At 42.4% G+C, this 22,390-nt stretch overlaps 1 protein-coding gene across 3 annotated transcripts in view; it reads right to left on the reverse strand.

Moving 5' to 3' along the window:
- LOC133134766 (rho GTPase-activating protein 7-like) overlaps positions 1-22,390 on the reverse strand; it is an 87,844-nt gene that overhangs the window by 32,966 nt on the left and 32,488 nt on the right. The window contains exon 1 of one of the 3 annotated variants that reach the window (XM_061251139.1): positions 18,695-18,821. The exons of the other annotated variants lie outside the window; for them this stretch is intronic. Coding sequence (XP_061107123.1) covers positions 18,695-18,809 — 115 coding nt within the window. The 5' untranslated portion in view covers positions 18,810-18,821. Of the gene's footprint in view, positions 1-18,694; positions 18,822-22,390 lie in introns of those variants that run through there. 3 annotated transcript variants of the gene reach the window in all.

Consider the following 22,390-nt stretch of genomic DNA (forward strand, 5'->3'; position numbering starts at 1 on the left):
TTTACTGACTCCAAGTCTTACTGCATTGAGAAACATTCTCACAAGAACCTTTTGTTAGTAGGAACTGGGTGCTTTCACAATCGCAGTAGGCTATTGCAGAAACCACAAAGGAAATGTAATTAGGATCACATTCAACATCACAAGTTTAGCTCTAAACTTGATTTGTTACCCTCCCCCCAAACACAAAACAGGCATCAATAGCAATGGTCTTTTTGAGGCCAAAATCTAAATTGGTTTGCCGTTTTATTTACTGGTATTGAACCAAAAATGTAGTCTTCGGATTTGTGTCAGTGTTCGTACATAAACTGTATTATTTTCCCCTGACAGAGTAAGTTGCTAAAACATTATGTTGAGTCTTTCTGAAAAGTATAACCCCAAGTAAAAAAACCACATATTGTATGGACAGTTAAGATATAAAATATATATATAGCTATCTATATAGCTATCACTTACTGTATCTGCTTAGTCCATGGAAAATTCCAACACCACGATTTTGTTCATTATGAGGTATACTTATTTGCATGACATTTTTCTGTCCTTGCCACAAGCAACAGAAAACAAAATTCCTGGCGCATTACTGTCAGATGATCAATCAGTCATACTATAGCCGTCTGTTTGTGACCCTGTTTACTTTCTGAGAGAGAGGTACTGTATATTTGTTCTGAGTATGATGTATTGGTGTTGTTGCTATAACCATATAGTAGTGGCTCAACGTTTTGCAGAGTATTATTTGCTTTAAGGCTCAACATGTTTTCCTTTCATTAATTAAAAGATGTAGAGAAAGGGTAAGGACTGAGCCACTCTGCGTCCCTGTGTTTTCCTCTTACAGTATGGTTATTATGTTTTTCTGGAGTTTATTTGTGGTAGTAGTATTGTGCAAATGATACATTAGTCTGGTACACACTATAATTATAACTTGCCTTTATTTTCTTTTGCTTTTAGATTATATCACTTATGACACAATTTTATTTTCAGATTCCTACATACATCTACATTTATCAACCTGATGAAATGATGGGAATATTTATATCGCCTCCTTTTTGTTTCCTCTACACCATTGAGCAAAACAAGGAGTTCCACATTGGAAGTCACAAGGATAAAAAAGGCATAAAAGAAAAGATAAAAGAATGTGACCTTTCCTTTTGAGTTCAGGAGCAGAAACGAGCAGAAAGGATGGCACATATATGCAGTTTTGTTTTTGGAAAAAGGTAGTCGATGCTGAGGGAATATGGCAAAAGCTGTTTTTTTCACCATGCACAGATTTATGAAATGTTTATTGTTAGAACCATACGGGTACTATTTTTCTCATTGGAAATGGACTGTAATGTTCATACAATGAGAACACACAAGCATATGTGTACACACGTGCGCGCACACACACACACCCACACCCACACACACACACGTACACATACGGTTTCAAAACAATTGGATGATACCTCCAACAAATTCTATGCGTGAGGAGAGGGTGGTATATCACATTGCATACTATAATGGGAGACTGTCATCCATGAGTGATGTTTCTGGGTGAATGGAGATCTTCTGCACTGTGTATACAATTCCCTATTCTAGCTAAATTGAATTCTAAATGGCATAATAGAACTGCTTTTTCCTTGTTGGCAACATTCACACACAACCTCACACGGGTCACATTGAGGTTGGTCCAGCAGTTCACTACTGCATTTCTTGCAATCAGCTGTGTCACACCTCCATGGACAGTATATGATTTTTTTTTTTTTTTTTTAAAGGAAAAAAAATTCAGATTCCCCCCACCCCTTTTTCTTGCAATTTGTTTGCCAATTGTACCCTGTTTATCGCCCATGTTAATTGAGGAAACACCGCTACAACCCCGTCCCCCGGCAGCCGGGAGGAGAACGACACACCTTCAAGCTGCATCATCCCGAGCCCCAGACCGTGAATCCGAGGCGATCAGGGAGTTTTTGTGTGCTGCGTTCCTCCCTGCTGAGTGCAGTGCAGTGCAGTGCAGTGCAGTGGCCCAATTATGACCCTCGAGTGCCGGCCATACTCGGCAGGACCGGGATGCGAACTATATGATTTATAACTCGAATTGTGCAATATGTAGCACTCTCCCATGAAAGGAAATGCCCGGTGTTAAGTGTGTTGCATCTCAGAAAGGCATTGATAAAAAGGCCTACGGAAGGCCTTCTCCCAAATAACGCGAGTGTTAAACCTGAGTGACTTTACATAACAGAACGGAGAAACTACATTTTCAGGGCTTTAATTATGCTGAGGGTTTACATGTGATATTAACCACATTATTGTTGTTATTGGCCTCTTACCCACGGTATCAAAATCTTCATGCAATGCCTTTCTGTCAAGATGATCTACGGCTTTGTATAATTCAGACCTGGCACAGCAAAAAGGGGAATGTCCAACTGCCAAAAGTGTTTAAAATAAATAATGATAAATAAATCATCGCCGAGTTTTGAGTGTGCCCTTATACTGTACATAAAAATATGTATGCATAATTTTCTTTCCATTCCATACAGTACATTAGGCCTGGAAACTAGACAGAAACTTATGGGCAGATGGATAGCTCTTAAGGGATGGCTACGATTCTACGTTTCCTTTCATTTTCAGGGAAAACCCCCAATGTTTTCTTCATTCGCCCTGTGTGGTTGGAGGCGGGCGAGCTTAAACAGGATGTAATGGAGATAAAAGATTAAGCTGTACACTCAAGTGAGCGTGTGGTTATGCATTGTTATCTTGATTATACCCGATTTCCCGGAACGACGTTAAAATATGGCCTCTGTTTCCTCTGAAATGCGTGCCTCCATTTCACACAACCCAAATTAATCACATCATTATAAAACATATTCTTTTCCTGAACTTACGCTTGACCATCCCTAGTATTCAGAGGTAGGAAGAAAAATGTGACCCTGGACAATATCCTCATTTGTATATTTCAGAATAAAGCTGGCAAGATGTCCTGTAATCTATCAGAGCTGTTTCACTCACACAATCCTCTCAAGTAAATAAACTAAGTAAATATTAATAATCCACAGAGGCATACAGAAGCGGTGGCCTTAACTCATCTGTATTCATCTCCTGAAGTGTTCTTGTGAGGAACATATGTTATGGCTTATTGCTTTCCCTGAAATTGCCTTTTGCCACTAGGCTTATCTGCAGTCATATTCCCCACCGTTCGAAGCAGTTGTGTGAACACAAATAAATCTCAGAATTTTTGAAGAATAGATAACTTTTTTAGCGTCCGCATTTCTTTGATTCTTAATGTCGAGGTGAGGTTCAAGCCCCGCATCTATAGCATCTGTTCTCTGGAGAAATACAGTTCATGCAGCAACGCCTGGTACACTCTTATGATGCATGCTCTGGTCTCTGCTTCTGTTCTCTCAAGGCTCTGAGTCTGCTGGGAGCCTTGCTGAAGTTTGGCATTTGCACGCTGAACTCAATACATCAGCTAAACCCCAAGACTGTTCAGTCTGTCAGGTCCTACGTGCGATGATAATTGCCTTGAGAGTGCCTTGAGAGCGAGTTGTGAGTGGGTACGAAGCATTCTTGAAATTGTTTCACCAATTCCCGTCCAGTGTTGTTTCCCAGAAGTGAGAGACTACCAGCAGCCAGCTGAAACTGGCTGTTGTCTGTGTGCACTTTCTGTTTCCTGTAAATACATGCTGGACAGAACCAGACAACAAGGAATTTATTGAACTGTGGCATAGGGGTTTACTTAATCTGTCTTCAAACTGTTGCCACTGCAAACAACAAACAGTAGCCCCAGAAATCAATAACTAATAGTTGATAGCAACACTGACTGGATTCTTGTGTTGTGAAGTTAAGGCTCTTCAGGATTATAACCTTATGGGATAGGGTCAGTAAATAGTGGTGGCAACCATATGGACATTTTTGAAAAGTGAGACTGATCGGTTTCAACACTTCAACACGGCCCTGGGTGCATTGCGCCACAAGTTCTTGTTTTCTGTCGCAGGGCACATACATTGTACGCTTGCTTACAGTTTTCAGGAACAGCTGTACTTGCATCAGGGCTGAGGAGAATGTTCTTCAAGCTGTTGTGATTTTCACGGATGAGATGCATGGAATTATGGGGTGGTCTTCACCCGGAGCCAAACTTGCTTTCATGTTCAGGAACCGTATTTCACTTCCCGGGGTACGAATGCAAGTCAACAGTGCTACTACTGAGAAGCACCCCAACAAATAAACTGCAAAAGCGTTGAGTTGCCCATTGACCCACACCTAGATAAGTTCCTGCTGGAACACTTAATTTAAAGAGACAACAGTTGCCTAATTCTCAAGTGCAATCTGCCTCTCTTCAAACTCATATTTAGTCAGTATGTTTGAAATAAAACCATAATCCCATCTAAAGATTAGCTGCGAGATCCCACTGACTCGACCCACCGTCAATGGGATTCAGTTTCTTAGTGTAGTTTAGGCAAATGTCTGCTTGTTGGGGAGAGAGTAACTGCTTCATTGCCAATGAGATGATGGAACACACAGGAACTCTTGTCTGCTCCGATATATGAGCTAACATCAAGCATAAACAGCTAAGCAGTATGATGGGCCTTTGCCACAAAACAAGCTGTGTTACAAATCGGAGGCTTAAGTCTGACACTACCTATTAAGCGAATGCCATAAATTTGAGGGGTCTATGCGATGGTGGTGCCAAACGTATTTCCGACTGTGTTCTTACAGGGCAGAAACACAAATCCAAACTGTAAACCACAAGTCTTCTCAGAATTGTTGCCTTCGTACCACATTGTGGTTTGATATTTTGATTTGGTCCGACCCCCACTATGACTCTGTGACTCCCAGGAAGAACCCTGGCTGGCTGACCGGAGCGGTTTTTCGAACGCAGTGCCGCTGTGCTTGAGCAATTACGCCGAGGAGGGAAAATAGTTCAGCTGCAGTTTCAACACCGCCATTCCTGTTTTAACATGTACTGTACTGCACAGTGCGCCATTTCCTTGATAATTTACAACCACTCCGCAGAAAAATAATGATGACGAATACCACAGTGTCTCCAAAAGGTTCGCTAAATAGAAGACCTTCGCCCTGAATGGAAGACTGCAGTTTGCTCATTTATTTCCAAGGACAACGTGACCTACTTAGTGGTGCAGGATGATAAAAAGCAAACGCACGGATCGGAGAAGGGGCAGGCGGGGGCGGGGGTGTTGAAATAAGAAGTTTGGAGGGAAGAAGTAGAGAAAAAACAGAGGAGAATGGACATTTTAATATCCTTATTGACTGTTGACCTGAATCCCTTGAGTGTCCGTCTGTGAAATTCCATGAAAAGGGCTCTGATTGGATTAGGTGACATGCTGTGAATGGTCCAGGTGTTGGGTTAGAGATTAGCAGTCAGTAGAGATTAATGCAGGCCAAGTCACTCTAGTTGCTTCGTGGCTAAATTCACTGTTAGGTTGAGTCACCCCTCTACCCCATCTGACACCCCCATTCTGGGTAACGACAGAAACATGAAAGTGCATGTTAAAAATTTCCTGTCATATAGGACACCAGAAAATAAAAAGAAATCAGCCATGCCCCTCAACATACTGTCATGTGATATTGCTTTTATTCACAAATATTAACTACAATTCAGTTTTTTTCTGGGGGAAAAAAGTGCTTGAAAACACTCCATGTCAATGTCCATTCATTGGACAGACTATTGTTCTTTTTCTAATTGTTGTAGTCTGTGAGCCTAATTCAATTCTCTTTACCTAAAGGTCATATTGCATAGTGGGAAAACCTTTCATTTTGAACCAGATCAGGCTTAATACTAGACTCAAAATTGACAGTCACTAAAGAAGGACATTTTAATTTGGATAGTGGCATAATTAAAATGTGCAAAGTGATGGGAACGTTTCAATGCCCCGTTTCCATGCTGAACCCCCAAAGGTAAGATGATGAATGGTTTCTGTCAAGCCTTAAAAAGTGTAAGAAACACCACTTTGGATGTATATAAGTGGTAGCTGCCAAGATTAATGCCTGAGACTCTAAAATATGCATGTTCTGACATGAACTTCCATGGAACAACTGTCGACTGAGATGCTCAATTTCTTACTTCAATGAAGTGAGGTTAATCCTCTTGCACATGTCAACTGTTTTTCCAGTTTAAAAATAAACTCTGGAATGTAGCAGTGCCTGTTATCATTCTCATATCTATAGTTTGTATATTACCCGGCCTGAGGATATTTCAATATGTCTTTAATTTATGCAGCTCTATTTCTACGATTATACATTTTGTTTGTTTATTCTGACAAGTGCCATTTCCTATTAATGTTCTTTGGACCTAACCACAAACACACATCCACACATGCATTGTACATGGTCATCACATACACCCTTTGTTGCATTCGTTTTTGTATAGGCTGACTTTGAGATTATCACTATGTTGATCTACTGGTTTTTCAACTTTTTCTCATTGTAATCTCCAGAGGTCATAAGGATATTGCTCATTATGCAGATACCAAAATGGCTGTAGTTTCTGGATAAAACTAGCCATAATGCTGTGATATCTGTTGAATAACGCCTGCGGTAATATGCATCACTCATGAGTGTTAACGTGACGGTACTGCGCGTCTTCACTGAAGTTTCTATGTACCTGTACTATTAGAACAGCAATTGGAACCACCTTCAATGTCAATGGATTTAAATTTGCGGCACTTAATTTGTCACCCTAAGAGATTGGAACTACTGAGTAGTACAATAATGACTTGTAAACATAGCTTGTCATTTCAGTTCACAGGTAAAAAATTGGTAAGTAAGGACCAACAGGAGCCATTTAAGTCGTAAGTGCTGCCCAATTGTTAAAAACTCTTATCTGGTGGACTGGCAGAAGTTCATGGCAGATTATTTCATGTTGTCTTTAGTTTGTCGGGAGCGACCTGATGCACTGTCAATATTTGGGCGACTCGCCCCCGATGCCAGTGACCTGCAGTGTGGCTTTATTTGCTCTGGAGTTAATGAACGGGTGACAATGAACAGGAGTCGGCAAACAGGGTTCGGCTTTCTCTGGGGGGTGGGTTGAGTGCAGCCAAGGCTAAATCCTATTGTGTGTATTAATGCATTCCAGCTGTAACCTCCCCCCACCTAGCCAGCATGGCTACATGGACCAAGCATGGACCTCCTTCAAAAAAGGCCTGCTTGGGATGGGAAGCCGTCTTTTCACCCAAGAGAGAAATGTATAGGTGATTCAATGAAAATACTAAAATGTTTTTTTATGAGTATTAAATGCTTGACTTGGCCATATAGTCGTGGGTCAAATCTCAGGATCCTTTTATTGAAATGAGAATGAAATGCTTGACTTGGCCATATGGTCTTGGGTTTAATCTCAGGATGTTTTTATTGAAATGAGTATTAAATGCTTGACGTGGCCATATGGTCTTGGGTTGAATGTCAGGACCTCCAGCTAACGGTGGGAATGAGAGGGCGGTGAGTGTGGCGGTGTGCATGGAGGTCGCTCTGTGTGGCTCTGCTGTTGACTGGAAGCCCTGGAGCTGGTGTTGTTCAGGGGCATCTGGAAGAGCAGCAGATAACAGAGCCCGCTTCTGTGTTTGCGGTGACGCGCGGTGGGAACAGGGGAGCCGCGGGCAGGGAACAGAGCCTCGTGAGGGGGGCAGGGGGCAGGGGGCAGGGGGTAATTACAGGCAGAGAAGTACATGAAAACACTCCATAAAGCACAGCCGTCTGTGGAGCTAACGCTAACCCCCCAAGACTGTCCTGTGACCCTCTCACTGCTGTTTAACATGCACTTTCCCCAATCCATCTAATTTTCCCCTTTTATTTAATGTATTTTTTTAATATATTTATATATATATATATATATATATATATATATATATATTTCTTCTGTTTTTCCCTGTTTTTGTTAATTCCATATTTACACAATGACAGCCAGACTGACCAAGGAAAACCAGAATTTTTAGCGAATCAATTATTTAAAACAATAATAATTGATTTGCTAATTTCTTAGAACAGAAAGTGGGGAATGGAATGATTAATTCTGAGAGACACTGTCTTTTTCCACAAAGCGCTGATTTACATGGAGATTGGAGCCAGTCTGATATATCGCTGATGTAGAGCCCCATGAAACAGACGCTGAGAGACAGCATCACAGTGGAAACCGATAAGGTCCATGCCATCCGATAGGCCAAAGGGAACTAGTCTGTTTCTTTCAACAACATATTGGTTATTTTGTGAATTAGTTTAGTATTGTTGTCCTTAACATAACTGGCCGGAACAATCAACAAATTCTGTTGTGTATAAGTGCGCATGCACACACACACACAAGCACAAACTGCACGTGCACACAAGTGTTATTCTTGATGAATTTTTATTTTATTTATTTATTATTTTTTTTACAAAACTGATTATATTAGCTTATAAATGATAATGAACTCGGATTCTTTTAACAGTTTTCGCCCTTGAATATGTGCTCCAGAAATTCAGCAACATGATCTTTGAACCTCATCTGGGTATTTTAAAAAAAAGCCTGTATTATCTTGCACTATTGAGGTTAACTTTACAATTGACCCCTGACTCATGGTAGCATTTCTTTGAGCAGTCTGGGTGGGCAGGAGATTACAACCATTTGGGAAACAATATCTCCCTTGTATGAGCTCGAGATTTTTGGAAGCCCTCAGACGTGAAGAAATTCAAAACATACATGTTTCATAATTCTTTGTAGCTATATTGGGATGTCTTGGAGAATGCATATATTATAAAACAATAACTTGTTCAACTTCAACGTAAGCCAAAAGATAAAAGGTGAAAACTTTTGGAAAAACTATTAGTTGAATAGCCCTTATCACGCGTGGTGTGGTTGTTTAGATATTGTGAGAGAAGGATAAAATCGCTTTAAGGTTCACAACCTCAAGAAAAGTTATCAGAATCAATGTTGCATGAACACCAAGAGTAGAACGTACTTTTAAAACCCTTTTTGATCTTTTGAACAGGCTTTTGTGAGACTGCAGCCATTTAGAGACTTTGCAGATGTTTTTTTTTTGTTGTAATGATTGTTGTATGCTGTGATGTCAAAGACAGTGTTATTCCCTCTCTTGTGACAGAAATAATCTGGTCTGTGAGTCACGTTCTCTCTCCAGAACAGATAATCTAATCATAAGAAAGACAAATGGCAAAGGAATAAGCCAAGCATGGACCTTCTTCCAAAAAGGCCTGTTTGTAATGGGAAACAGTCTTTTCCCTCGAGAAAGAAGTGTATCGGTGATTCAATGAAAATACTTATGAAAAACTTATGAAAAAAGTATTAAATACTTGACTTTAAGTCTTGAACATATTTAACTTGATGTGATTTTCTTTTTTATGAATAATAGCCGATATGAAATGAAAAATATATGCAAATATATAAAATACTGAACACTCCTCAGTTGGGTCCATACCTCAGCACAATCGCAACCCAATCACAACACTCAGGTAGCCAACACAAAGGGAATCAAAGGCCAATCTCGGCCCGATCACAGCACTCAGGTGGCCAACACAAAGATCAGGTGGCCAATCACAGTGCTCAGGTGGCCAACACAAAGCTCAGGTGGCCAATCACAACGCTCAGGTGGCCAACACAAAGCAGATGAAAGGTCGATCGTGGCGCAGTGAACGCAACGCTCTTTCACCGCGGCTCAACAAAGCCTCTTTCACCCAGAGCCGCTGGCGGCTCCTCCACGAGATGGCTGATTGTCTGTCTCTCCGTGAGGACCCTGCTAATGCCCCGGCCGACTCTTGCTCAAAGGCTCAGCTGGACGACCTAATCCCCTCAGATCCTCCATTTCCTGTCTCCAGGTGGCACTCCCCCTCAGCCCTGGGCGGAAGCCCGCTCCCTTTCAGTGTCCGGACGCCTTTAACGGGGTCCTGCACTGTCCCTCCCAGCGACAAACTTTCCCTACTGCCTCCGGAGGAAGAGCCAAGCCTTGGGAACGCCCAGGGCTTTGGCAGTGGCCAGTGTTCAGTAGTTGGTGGGCATCAGTTTGGGATATCCAACCGTGCTCGTCCTCATTGTTTTCCATCACTGCCCTCATTGAAAATATCAAATAAAGTTAAAATCAGTTTTATTCCTATAATGCTTTAAAATCACAGGTACACTTTATCAAGGGTGGAAAAGGGCAAAAACCAAGGATTGAGCTCCCAATTAGCAAACACATTGGTGTAAAAAAACTCCCATTGGTGAACCCTCAGGCAGTGGTGAGAACTCCCTGATGGGAAAGCCCTTGGAGAAACCCATGTATAGAGGGAGAGACCAACCACCGCTGGTTCGCCTGGTGTAAAATAAAGGTAGAAAAGCTGGAAACGTTTAATTCTATTAATTCCACAAGTAAGGGTGACTGTTCAAACACACGGAAAGACAACGTGCATCATTCGGACAGTCATCGCACAGCTAGAAAGAGAGAGTCAGTGAGAGGAGGCCAGCTGTACTATCAACAGGAGGTTATCTCGCTGAGCTGATTTCAGTCTGGTTAAAGTTCAGCTCCAATGATTCAGCAGAGGGGAGCTAGTCTGGAAGCCCTGCTCAGACACAAATCTGCCCAATATGCTTTAATGTCCCTGTCGTGAGCAGATGACTAACGAACTCTCAGTATCTCTGAGAATACACAAATATTAACAACACTGAACAATTACAGGCCTTACTCCCACAATGAGTCACAAAGATGGACGTATTGACCAGTTAAAGTGTGGAGCTCACTGCACTCTCAATGCCAGCATTCAAATAGTACACTCAAGTGTGTTTTTTATACCGTGGAAATTACATTTGTAATGCATTAATAGGCTGTATTCTACTTCTGATCTGTTATAATTTCCAGTAAAAGAGAAGCTTTCATTTCACATTGCCTGAGGGCATCTCAGTTTGTTTAAAGCTTGGTAACAACGTATGTTTTTTTTAGCTAGTGGAAGAAGGGGGAGATTTGCGGGATTAGTTTAAAGAAATGTAGGTTAATGTTATATAGGATTTGAGCCCTTTCACTCAGCCAAGTGGGTAATGGCAGCACATTCATGTGGGTCACTCAAAATGACAGTCTGTTTTCACGCAAGTGTCAAGCAATGATTGCCAGAATTAGATTATTTCATGAGGTAAGAGTTAGATTTTTACGGGTAGTTTTGACTACGAGTTAGTGTTTTCATATAAACGTAAATAAATTAGCGCCTGCAGTTTGATGGCTGAATTCAAACCAGCAGTTCCCTGGGTTTGTGGTCTTCTGGTTTTGGATTGCAGTCAAGAATTTGACAATGAAACAAGAACCCCACAAACAAGTTAGTGAGGGGCACTTGTTTTGTAGTAATCTTCTTTGGCTCTTGAGGATTTTTGGCTCTAGAAGACTTTTGGCTCTCGTAGAACTTGGGCTGAGTCGTTCCAAAAGCTAAAGCCTCAAATCTCTGTGGAGTAGCCAGTGTGCCAGCTACATCTGTGTGAGAATCGGTACAGCTGCAATGTCCCCTCTGATGTCCTTGTTATTGAGTCTATTTTCCACACTACATACAGTCCTACTGTACACGAGAGCCAGCACTGAAATGGTGGAGGGCACCAGTCTTTTACTGATGATCTCATTTAACTGCATTAATGTTGGGAAAACCTGGACAAATGTAATTCGCTCTTCCATCAGATATAGAAGCATAAGATGCCCTGCCTGTTAGCTGACCTATACCGCTCTTCAAACTCGATTCAGGACGCAATTGGACTCCACTTGCAGGAGAGCAATCATACTCTGTATATGTTGGACACACCGCATTGAAGGTACAATTCCAATGCATGTACTAGGCCAAGGAGACAGTACAACATGTTAAGAGGGGCTCAGATGAGAGAGAACTGTACTTGCATTAGTACAACCGGGGAAGGCCCTGCAGGCACGATGCAGTTGTGGTGTTAAAGATGATTTTAAATCAGGAATGACCAGAATCGTACATGCTTCCACTGAGAGAGGAGAAACAAATCATTCTCATGTATGCACTTTCATTTTTACCTCGTATCAACCAAACATTTGCCTCAGCATTACATTTTTGTAAGCAGGGAGATGTATAGTTCTGGTCACAAACTAAAAAGGATCTCGCGCACACACACACACACACACACACACATAGACGTTCCTGCGGATTTACTACATGTTGACACAAACTGGATTTTTAGCGGGTGCTATGGGGCCTACCACACACAGACTGCAGTTAAGCTGTGCATTTACCTCTCGAGATCAGTAGGTCTCTGAGTTCAGCGCGCTCGGTTTAGAGTTGCCCTCCTTCCGAGGTCAACCGATAATTGAAATAATGACTTATTTTTCGTGTTAACAATGTGCGGGGTCGAAAGGGGCTCTTCCTGCACTTGAGGGATGATGCGATGTCAGGCAGAGGTGAGGCGGCGAGCGGGATTTCGGGATTACGCAGCGCTTCAGGTGTCTCGTGACTCGAGCCGCGCATAACAAAAGCGGGGACAAAGGATCGCGATTACGCGTGGCAGGCAGGAATGCGGTGCGCATTGTCACGGAGCGGATTTACTTTACGGCCTACCCATAAGTCCCCCCCATTACCTCAGTGTGCACTGCACAAACCCGGCGAAGACTCACAGGACGGTTTGCTGTCTGACCGTTCTGTGAGTCACGATTTTGTCTGACGCTGTGAGCTGACCGCGCTCGAAACGTAGAGGTTAGCTCAGGTATTTCCCCAAGCAATTAGGGCACCTTTCTTCAACACGACTGTGGCTGCCTGACATTTTGTGTTGGGAAGCGTGAGACACCTTACAAAACCCAATCTCTCAGCGATCGAGTATGTGTTATGGCTTAATTAGCCTGTTGAAAAAACTGCTCATCAAGCTTGGTTTTGAAGCAGCTGGAAGCAGGTTGACCAGTTCAGTCTAGCTCCCAGCTCGACATGGTTTAGACGGTTGACCAGTTCAGACCAGCTCCCAGCTGGACATAGTTTGGTCAGCTACCAGCTCCGAAGCTATGAGCACCAGCTGGTTGATCAGCTCATACCCAGATAGACCAGCTTATGACTAGCTCAATTTCTAACCGCTTAGCTGGATTTTACAGCAGGGTACTCATCACTTGTGACTTGACATGGACAGTACATGGATTGTAAAATTGTAAAAATATAGGCCAGAATGCAACGCTACCTTACAACAAGTCCTATATGTTAATCGGTGCCATTTTAATGGCAAAAAAAACTGTACAGTTGAAATACCATCTATTGTGTGAAAGCTTTTACTTCACTTGAAGGACAACGTCCAATGCATCAGCATTTTAGCAAGAGTGTCAGGCCATGCAGTTGTGCAATTCTTTAGTAGTTGAGTGTAAGAACCCCCCGTAAAAACTAAAATTGGGCATGACCCAACACGAAGGGTAAACACAGCCAGCGTGCCTGCGTTCCTTCTCTGTACTCCACAAAACCCCCCAACTCTCCAGTCATCCAGGATAAATGTGCCCATCTGTGGCTTCCATAAGAGCAGACCACAGCCGTATGACTTTCACGTACAGAATTCACTTCAAGACAAAACACGTTTGGGTAAACGTTATCACCCTCCACTTTCACATGCTCTGCAGGCTTGGGATGTGCCCGCCAACACAAGACGTTGTATCTGAGCTCATGTGTGTGCATTTCCAATGTGGTAACACATTGCATGTTTCAGGCAATATGATATAAATGTTCATAATTTTCATTGGAATAAGTCATGTCTATATACTGTTTTTAGTGCTGGAACAAATTTTACATTTGCATTTACAAAAGTACTACTAGGCAGTTTGAAAGCTGAAATATTGTATGGGCGTAAATATATTTTTCTTTTAAAGTATATTTTCATGAATTGAGACATATGACATTTTTTATGAATATAAAATATTTGCAGCTGTTTTGACGTGTTTATCGCTGATAAAATATACAATGATGGTAATATTAATAAATCAATTGACACGTAATCTGAAGCAGGATTTAATTCTGGCAGTGTTCCCAAACCTCTGAGAAATTCTGTTCCTGACATGTTTCTATAGGTATTGCTTACGTGTTATAACCTTGTGTCAGGAGGTTTCTTGGGGCATTGCCATAGAGCTTGAATGTCCATAAAATGTGCATAACTTCAGCATTCTCAAATCATAAACCCAGAGAACACAAATAATACGCACATGCCAAAGTGTTCAGGATGAAATGCAGGAGGGGTTGGAAACATCTGGAATGTATTTATCATGCACACATATGCACAACTAAGTGGCATGTTGACTGTTTTAATTATTGCTGCCTGAATTCATTACCTAACCACAGTCGTTTTTATTGAAAACCACCAACCGCCTAGTCTATTAAAGATTTTTTTAAACGCAATTAAAAATTATATACACTCTCAATGAATTTAATAAATGACTCATTAATTGGTATAATTGAGAACACAGTGTGTCGTAAGATTTCCTGTCCAATTTGACACATCTTAATTCTAATGAGTCAATGAAAGGCTGCTCATAATCCTCCTACAAAATGGATGCCTGAGTTTGTGTCATAACACCTGCAAGGAGTTGATTGAAAGACAGAAGAAGGAAAGAGAGTCTGGCTTCACAGAAACAGCATTTACTTCCCTGCTAGTCTTTCTCAAAGGCCACATCATCTACCAAATCACACATACAGAAGGATGTAGATGTCACTGACCACCACAGCATTCAGAACTGAATCTGAACAGCGTGGCTTCCCTATGCTAACTTACCCTGTGAGACCCTGTGAGAGAATGGAGTATATTCAGATAACTGTGTTTTACTGTTATGACAATCAGGTTACACATTAGCTTACTGGTTGGGAGTTGGTTGGGAGGCACAGTTGGCCACTGGGCGAGTTCTAGACATTGGCGACATTGGCGGTCATCTAGGGGGTTTAATGGGTCTCCAGCACCGCCCCACTCTCTTCCCCCACCAGTCCACAATCTTGCCTAGGGTGGCACAAGGCCTACAGCCATGGACACATCATGGCCTGTGGAGGAACTGACCTGCTTGGAGGAGAATCTTCCACCCTCCTCTATCTGCCTGGGGCAGAGTCTTCCCACACAGAGACTGTGCAGCTCTCCACAGAGACTTTCAGACCACACTCTCGCAGAAAAAACAGACAAAAAAAGGACCTAAAAGGGTACAACACGTCACTGGGGTGGCACCTGAGAAGTACATGCAATTCTACCTGGAGCTATGTGTTTAGCAATTCATTTGTACCATTTTTGCTGGTGGTAGTAGTACCAAAAGACCATTATTGTAGCTTTTGGGGTACTTTTGGGAAATGTGTTCTTTAAAGAACAGAAATGTACCTCTACTGTAGCATTATTTCTGAGAGTGAGGGTGGAGAGCTGGTGGAGGAAGCTGCCACGATGGAACAGGCCGACATTTAAATTGAGAGAATGCAAATACGTAGGCATAATATAAGGCTTACTGCACTCTCCAAAAAAAAAAGAAGGTTCTTTGGTTTGTCTTGACAGGGGAACCTCTTATAAGTTCTTTATGGAACCCTCTATGGTACGTTTGAAAAGTGTGAAAGCTCCCAGTTCGATCCCTTGCACTAGATAGGATCTGTGCTTCTATGATGGCAAAGATGAGCCTTTTGGAATCCTTTCTTTTGAGTGCAGCTACAGCAGGTAATGCACTGAACATTTGTCTATCAAAATGGATAACAGGACTTGCAGTACTAGTGTGGTCCAGTGAAAATGAGGAATGCCTTCAGGACCTCTGTTAACCCACAGCATAGATAATCTCTCTGTTTGCTTTGAGTTACTTTACTCAGTAGGTTACTTCACAACATCACACCATTTATCTCATCGCATTTAGCTAATTCTAGAGTTATGAGGCAATGGTGTAACCAAAGCAGAATTTACACAATTACAATTTGTACATTTAAAAATATACAATATTGAAACAAGCCAAAGCAAATATTTTAAAATGTGAGGCAGCTATAATTGTGGCACGTTGTGACTAATATGGCTTCTTTTCCAAGAAAAACCTTTCTTTGTAGATCAAAAAAAAGTGTTAGAAATCAATTTGTTACATATAATCAATTTGTTCACATTGCTGTTTGTTGTAAATTGCTTGTGTAACATTGTAGACTTGGTTATATTTGGTCCCTAAGAAACAGGGTTGATGTGAAAATGATAATAGAGTGAATGAAAAAAGACCCACACTTGCACATAAATGCAACAAGAACAAGGTACATGACACAAACCACATGTTCTGAAGACCGCTTTGCAGCCAAAGCCTCTTAGAAATCAATTCAAATTGTATATAAATAAATATTAATGACATAGTAAATCTTTTTGAAATATTACCGTAATTGTGGGATGTGTTACCTTGTTCTTTTCTGACAGCAGCCAATGGTTTTTGAAAAGGGATTAGTGTAATCGCCTGCATCTGTGTGGTCTTACATTTTGTGTAATATTAGGGCAAAGTCAAATGTATCTCATAACTCCTGGCGAGCACTGATCCACTTACTTGAAATGGACTATACATTCATAAACGCCTTCTGATGTGCAGATGGAGCTGTCTGTGCATCATTTGATATTGTCCCAAAATAAAGTATTCCAGTCCCATCTTAGTACCTGCCATCTTATTAAAACCTAGTAGCTAAGACTTATTCATGCACACACACACACACACACACACACACACACACTTACACGCATACACACACAACGACAAGCACGGAACACATGGGTAAGTACGACCTGTAGTGTAGAGGTTGAGGTACATGACTGGGACCCGCAAGGTCGGTGGTTCGATCTCCGGTGTAGCCACAATAAGATCCGCAATAAGCCGTTGGGCCCTTGAGCAAGGCCCTTAACCCCGCATTGCTCCAGGGGAGGATTGTCTCCTGCTTAGACTAATCAAATGGACGTCGCTCTGGATAAGAGTGTCTGTCAAATGCCATTAATGTAAGATAATGTACTCAAAGGGGCCCACTGTTCTCTTGGTCCATCCTGAAATGTGCTCTGACACCTACATCTTTGTTAAGAATAAAAGATGTCTACTGTTGAAATGCACTTTAGAGTAGTCCAAGGACATTGTGGCCTTGTGAGTATTTTAGTGGATTCGCTCTTGAACAGTGTTCAATGTTTTTTATGCCCAGGGAGCGGCACATTAAACAAACAGTACAGCATGTGGTTGCTGTCCTCGTGTCTTCCTGAAACTCAGCACGTCAAATACTCAGAGATATTAAATGGTGTGGTCAGTAAGCATTCCATAAATACACGATACTTACACAATTTAATACAATATAAAGGCTATGTTTGTGCACGCATAACTAATAACTTGCATCGAGGTTTTAGGGCTAAGTTTGGAGTTACTATGTGCTGTATAACTCGCATAGAAGTTATAGGGGGCAGGTTATGTAATACCAGTAAAAACTGTAATTAGTGCCATATGTAATCACTGATTTTCCTCTCACTTCCTGTTAGGTTACCCGTTTCAATATTTTAGTTTGACATTGCATATCAGTATTATACACAATCTACTGTATTTATAAAATCTGAGCATATTTTTTGTATTGAGAAGAATCAAATTTGATTTAGAGTTTTCAGCACAGGAAGGCGTGCACATAATCAGAGCACACATACACTTGTTGAAAACTATTCTTTCATATAGCTGAAAATCTGGCTTGAAACAGTCAAAGCATGATTAAACCAATGATGATGTTCTCTAATACTGAGTAGTGTTGGCTTTTAAGTGAGCCCTGACCACATTGGCTGTGAGGATCACTGTGAGTGTGAGTGCCAGGAACTCCAGGAACTGGCTTCTTTAATCAGGGAAATTAAACCCGTTACTATCTCATTTCCAGTGAATTACACGTGTAGTTTAGCTTGCTTTAAAGAATGTGATAGGTCCTTGAGGCAAATCCAAAAATAAATTACTTTTGGACTCGAAACAAAACCAAAACAATTGCGTACAGTTAATTAAATACATCAAAAATGAATAACAATAGTATGGTGTGAAGAATTATGTTATCAATGCAAGCCCAGTCAATACTTAGTAAAATGACTCTGTAACATTACAATAAAGATATTTATAAAAGGTTTATGTACAATGCATATACTGATACCGGATATATTTCACCTTTATTTCTTACGAACATCATATTCCTGTGGGAGTTTTCTGTTGATTTCCCAGTGGTCACCATAGATGTGACATCACTCAGAAAAAAAGATGTGGCCCACAGGAAGTGCTACACATGCTCTTGAATCTTTGTCAGTGTACACCATGTAAGGGTGTTTAGATTTGAAATGGAGTAATGAAACAAAAATGTGGTAATAAAACGGTTTGTTGAAATAACCGTAAACTAAGGACCGTATTCTCCCAGGGTCTTCTCTCCTCTGCTAGTTCTAAGATGACACAGCAATTTCCACTATCAAGCAGTTAGCATCATCTTCCAGCTCAGGACATCATAACCATGTTTTTCTGCGATTTAGAATGCTCATTTACAGTATATACACTGCTGAAATGTTGTACAATTATGGTGCTTTACCAAAACTTACACCAATTGAGGGGAAAAAAAGGAAACGAAAATGAGGGGTGTATAACATTCCAATTTCATGAAATTGAAATTGGCAAATGAACGCAGCATTTGAGTACCCCAAGCAGAGAGTAGAGATGTACCCCCCCCAAATCACTGATTGATCACCCCCTGCCCCCCCCTCCTCGCGGACCCAGACCCAGCCTAGCAGACGCAGACAGGCGCTGTGACGGGTGAACATGTCCGGGGGGCTCACCTGCGAACCTGCGCTCCCGGGCGCTCCTGCTGATGAGGTCCAGGGCTCTGCACTTGGAGTGCTTGATGTGGCCGCTGAAGGAGCGCTGCAGCAGCAGCCTGACGGTCTGGGACATACTGCGGCGGGCTGCGGCTCTTTCGCTTCACTGCGTCGCTCTCATGTCTGTGTGTGGCTGCTCCCCCCCGCCCGCTCGCCCCGCGTGCGTCCGTGCGCCTCACGCCCAACTGCTGCTGCTGCTCGCTGTCCGCAATCCTGCCCCGTGCATCTCCAGCAGCCGCTCTGAGTGAGCCTGAGTGCAGCTCTCTCTCTCTCTCTCTCTCCCCTTTCTCTCTCTTTCAGTCTGCCCCTATCCTCCCCCTCTCCCTCTCTATATCTTACTCTCTCTCTGTCTCTTTCCGGTTTCTCCTTCAGTCTGTCCCTATCCTCTTTCTCTCTCTCTCTCCCCCTCTCTCTGTCCCTCTCCCGCTCTCTCTGTCGTTGACTGCAGTGGGGAGTGGGGGAGAGCGGCTGTGTCTGATATGGAAAGTTGGCAGTTGGCCGACAGAGTGGCTGCATCTGGAAGCGGTTACGGGCGCTGCAGCGGTAGCCCCTGCCTGAGTGGGCTCTTTATTACCGCTTTTAAAGGGGACTTTTCATATTGTCGCGATAGAGCGAGACACCAAGGCAACGTTTACACAAGCTTAGCCAAGCTCGGCTGGAATTAAGCACAATGTGGACGGGGCATCTCGGCATGTACGCGCACACACACACACACACACACACACACACACACACACACACACACACACACACACACACACACATACACACACACACAGACACAGACACAGGCACGGCTATTCTCAGGAACGACACAGCGAAGGTCATTACTGCTCGCACACCTTCACCATCAGCTTCATGGGCTGTGTTCAGGCCGGCTCCCCCATGAATCCGGGTCGCGTCGCTACGAAGCGTCACTGCGACGCAATGGCTACATGAGTGAAACAACAATCAACACTATTCAGTGCTGATCGATTGGTTCCCGCATAGTTCCCCATTGGCCCCTCTGGAGTGCTTCTGAGTTTGGTTGTGTTGTTAGATTTGTCATGCATGTACGCAGGAGCTGCTGTGGGTTGAGTAAATTCTGCGGAGCCCTGCAGGTACTGCGATGGAATGCTTCAGAGTTGGCTTTCACTTTGACAGTGCCTCCCTGCTGAGGGGACTGGGTGCCCCTTAATGGCTGTTGTATTACCAGCGGGCAGAGAACGTAGTTAAAGCCAAGTTGAAACAAAAGTTAGAGAAAGTTAGAGGAGCTTCCGCGATATGACGTGTACAAGAGTGAAACGGCTCTTTTGGGGGGAATTTTTGGAGGGCTGGTGGTTGATTTGATGGATGTTACCCAAGGAGGGGGAAGCAGAGCAGTAGCCTATGGCTCTGGGGGGAAGAATACTGGATAAAGGATATTGATTGGTGGGGAATGGAAAATTTTATCTAAATAGACAGCCACTGGTACACAATAACGTAAAATCTCAATTCAAGTAGTTGAAAAAAATCTTTGGTGTGAAAACACATAAGTATTACAATTTTACAGATTTAATGGAATATAAGACGTGTTTGTATGGTATGAAGAATTTACATAAATTGAAAAAAGTGGATTTTGATTTTGATATTATGGTTTTTGCTTGGCCCTGTTTTTCAGTCCTCACCTTCCCTAGTTTGTCCTCCCGTTTCTAAAATAACCAGACATTGCACACAGTGACCTAATTCACAACGCATGAAGAGGACTGTGCAGGAAATGGCAGGTTTATGGCAAACCGGCAGCACAATGCAAAGCATTCTGGGTCTGCAGTGTGCCTAACACTGAGAGATGTGTCAAACTGTGGGAGAGGCCAAAGAAGGGGGTGGGGGTGGGGGTGGGGGTGGAGTGGTAGGGAATGAATAGCTGCTACTACATTTTGACCTACAAGAGAAAGTAGGAAATCCTTTTTTTTGTCTTAGATATGTGTGGCATGTGGCCTTTGCTATGACCATCTGCAAGAACGTCTGGTTCCGTAACAAAGATATCCTCTCAGGATCAGACATCTGTGCTTTCTCCTTTATTCAGTAACAAGAGAAACAGGCCCTCACATACCTCTGATTATAGCTTATCTCCTTAATATGTTCCGGAAATGTACTATAACTTATTCACTTTTAATTTAGAAATACGCACGGACTGTCCTATAGGCATGCTGGTCACTAGTACTACTTTGTGTTTATAAACTGGGCATTCAACATCCTCCTTGTCTGTTCTCCCCCTCCAAGCAATCCAAGCGAGACACGGCTAAATAGGTGATGAGTTGGGAGTCATGCTCAAATATCGGATCCAGGTTTACCATACATGCTATACATTTGTCCATTCACTTAATTTTAAAAGAATCCACCGATGCACTTTTTTATTTAGCCAAAGACATCTGAAGTACGTTAGCCCACTCACTTTGGAGGCACACTCAAACTCAGGAAAGACTTCCGGTGGTTTATATGGAGATGGGAAAAGAGGAATGAGTCTGACAGACCCTTTTTACCTCACCTCACTTCAAACTGTGTAATATAGTGGAACTGTTTACGCAGACCTATAGTTGTTGAGAGCGTCCTGCTGTGAATTCATTTCAGGTGGTATCGAATCCAGCAGGTAGCTGGCCTGCCCCGGGAAACACCTATAGGATTTCTACAAGTGTGGGACCCACATGTTGGTGTGCATTGGGAATCCATTTTGTTTGGTATCTAGTGTAATTCTTAAAAACTGATTGTTTGTTTGTTTAACCCGGCGAATGCGGAATATGGGTGGCCAATGGGAGAGAGAGCTGGGAGGTCACTGTTTGACCGTTCTGAAGTCTGGGAACGCCGTCTTAAACAAATATAGAGCATCTTCAGCGACCAAGCTTATGCCCAAGGGAGTAAGATTCTCACAGCAAAATAAACAAACAACATTTAAAGGGGCCAGGGAATAGCTTCTGTAAACTGTCCTCATAAGTCATGTGATTTGAGAAACACACACAATGGTCAGAAAATCTGCAGTGATTTCTTTTCCCCCCAAGAGTATTCATTAGTACTGGTATTTAGTTTGAGTGTGACAGTGTGTAACTATTGTCTCTCCTCAGACTCATAATGGTTAGATTAATTCAATAACATATAACAAACTTTTCTTGTTTCTACTTTTCTGCAGCACTCACTTTTGATTACAAAGCACCTGGGAAAAAAAAAAGCGATGTGAAGGAAATTCCTCATGGCAGTACATCACCGAGAGAGTAATGTAGGTGAAAGTGTGTGAAGTGAGAGAGAATTTCTGCTTAAATCATGGAAACGATTTTTCACAGAAAGGGAGTGACATGCGGGGAGTTGCGGAGAGGAAGAAGTGCAGACAAGATGTGCAAAACATGTTCTCTCAAACGAGTCCAGGGAGGAACCTCCTGCTGATGAGCTGTAGTCAAAACCAGGAGACGGCAGATCCCTGTGCCAAGGAACACTCCGGGCAGAGGCTCAAATCGCCTCGTTTTATCATTAGACGAACAATAAACGACTTCCTTTACAGCTTCTCCCTGGTCATTTAAACAGGGAAATGAAAGCCTTTCCCTGAGTATTGGTGTCGTATTCTCCATCACTCCCTGCTTGCTGATGTTATTTGAAACTGCCTCCCTCCCCCCGTTTCTGCAATAGGTCACAAACTCCGAATCCGTGGAA

This window comes from Conger conger, chromosome 8 (assembly GCF_963514075.1).
Source record: "Conger conger chromosome 8, fConCon1.1, whole genome shotgun sequence".
NCBI classification, from domain to species: Eukaryota; Metazoa; Chordata; class Actinopteri; order Anguilliformes; family Congridae; genus Conger; species Conger conger.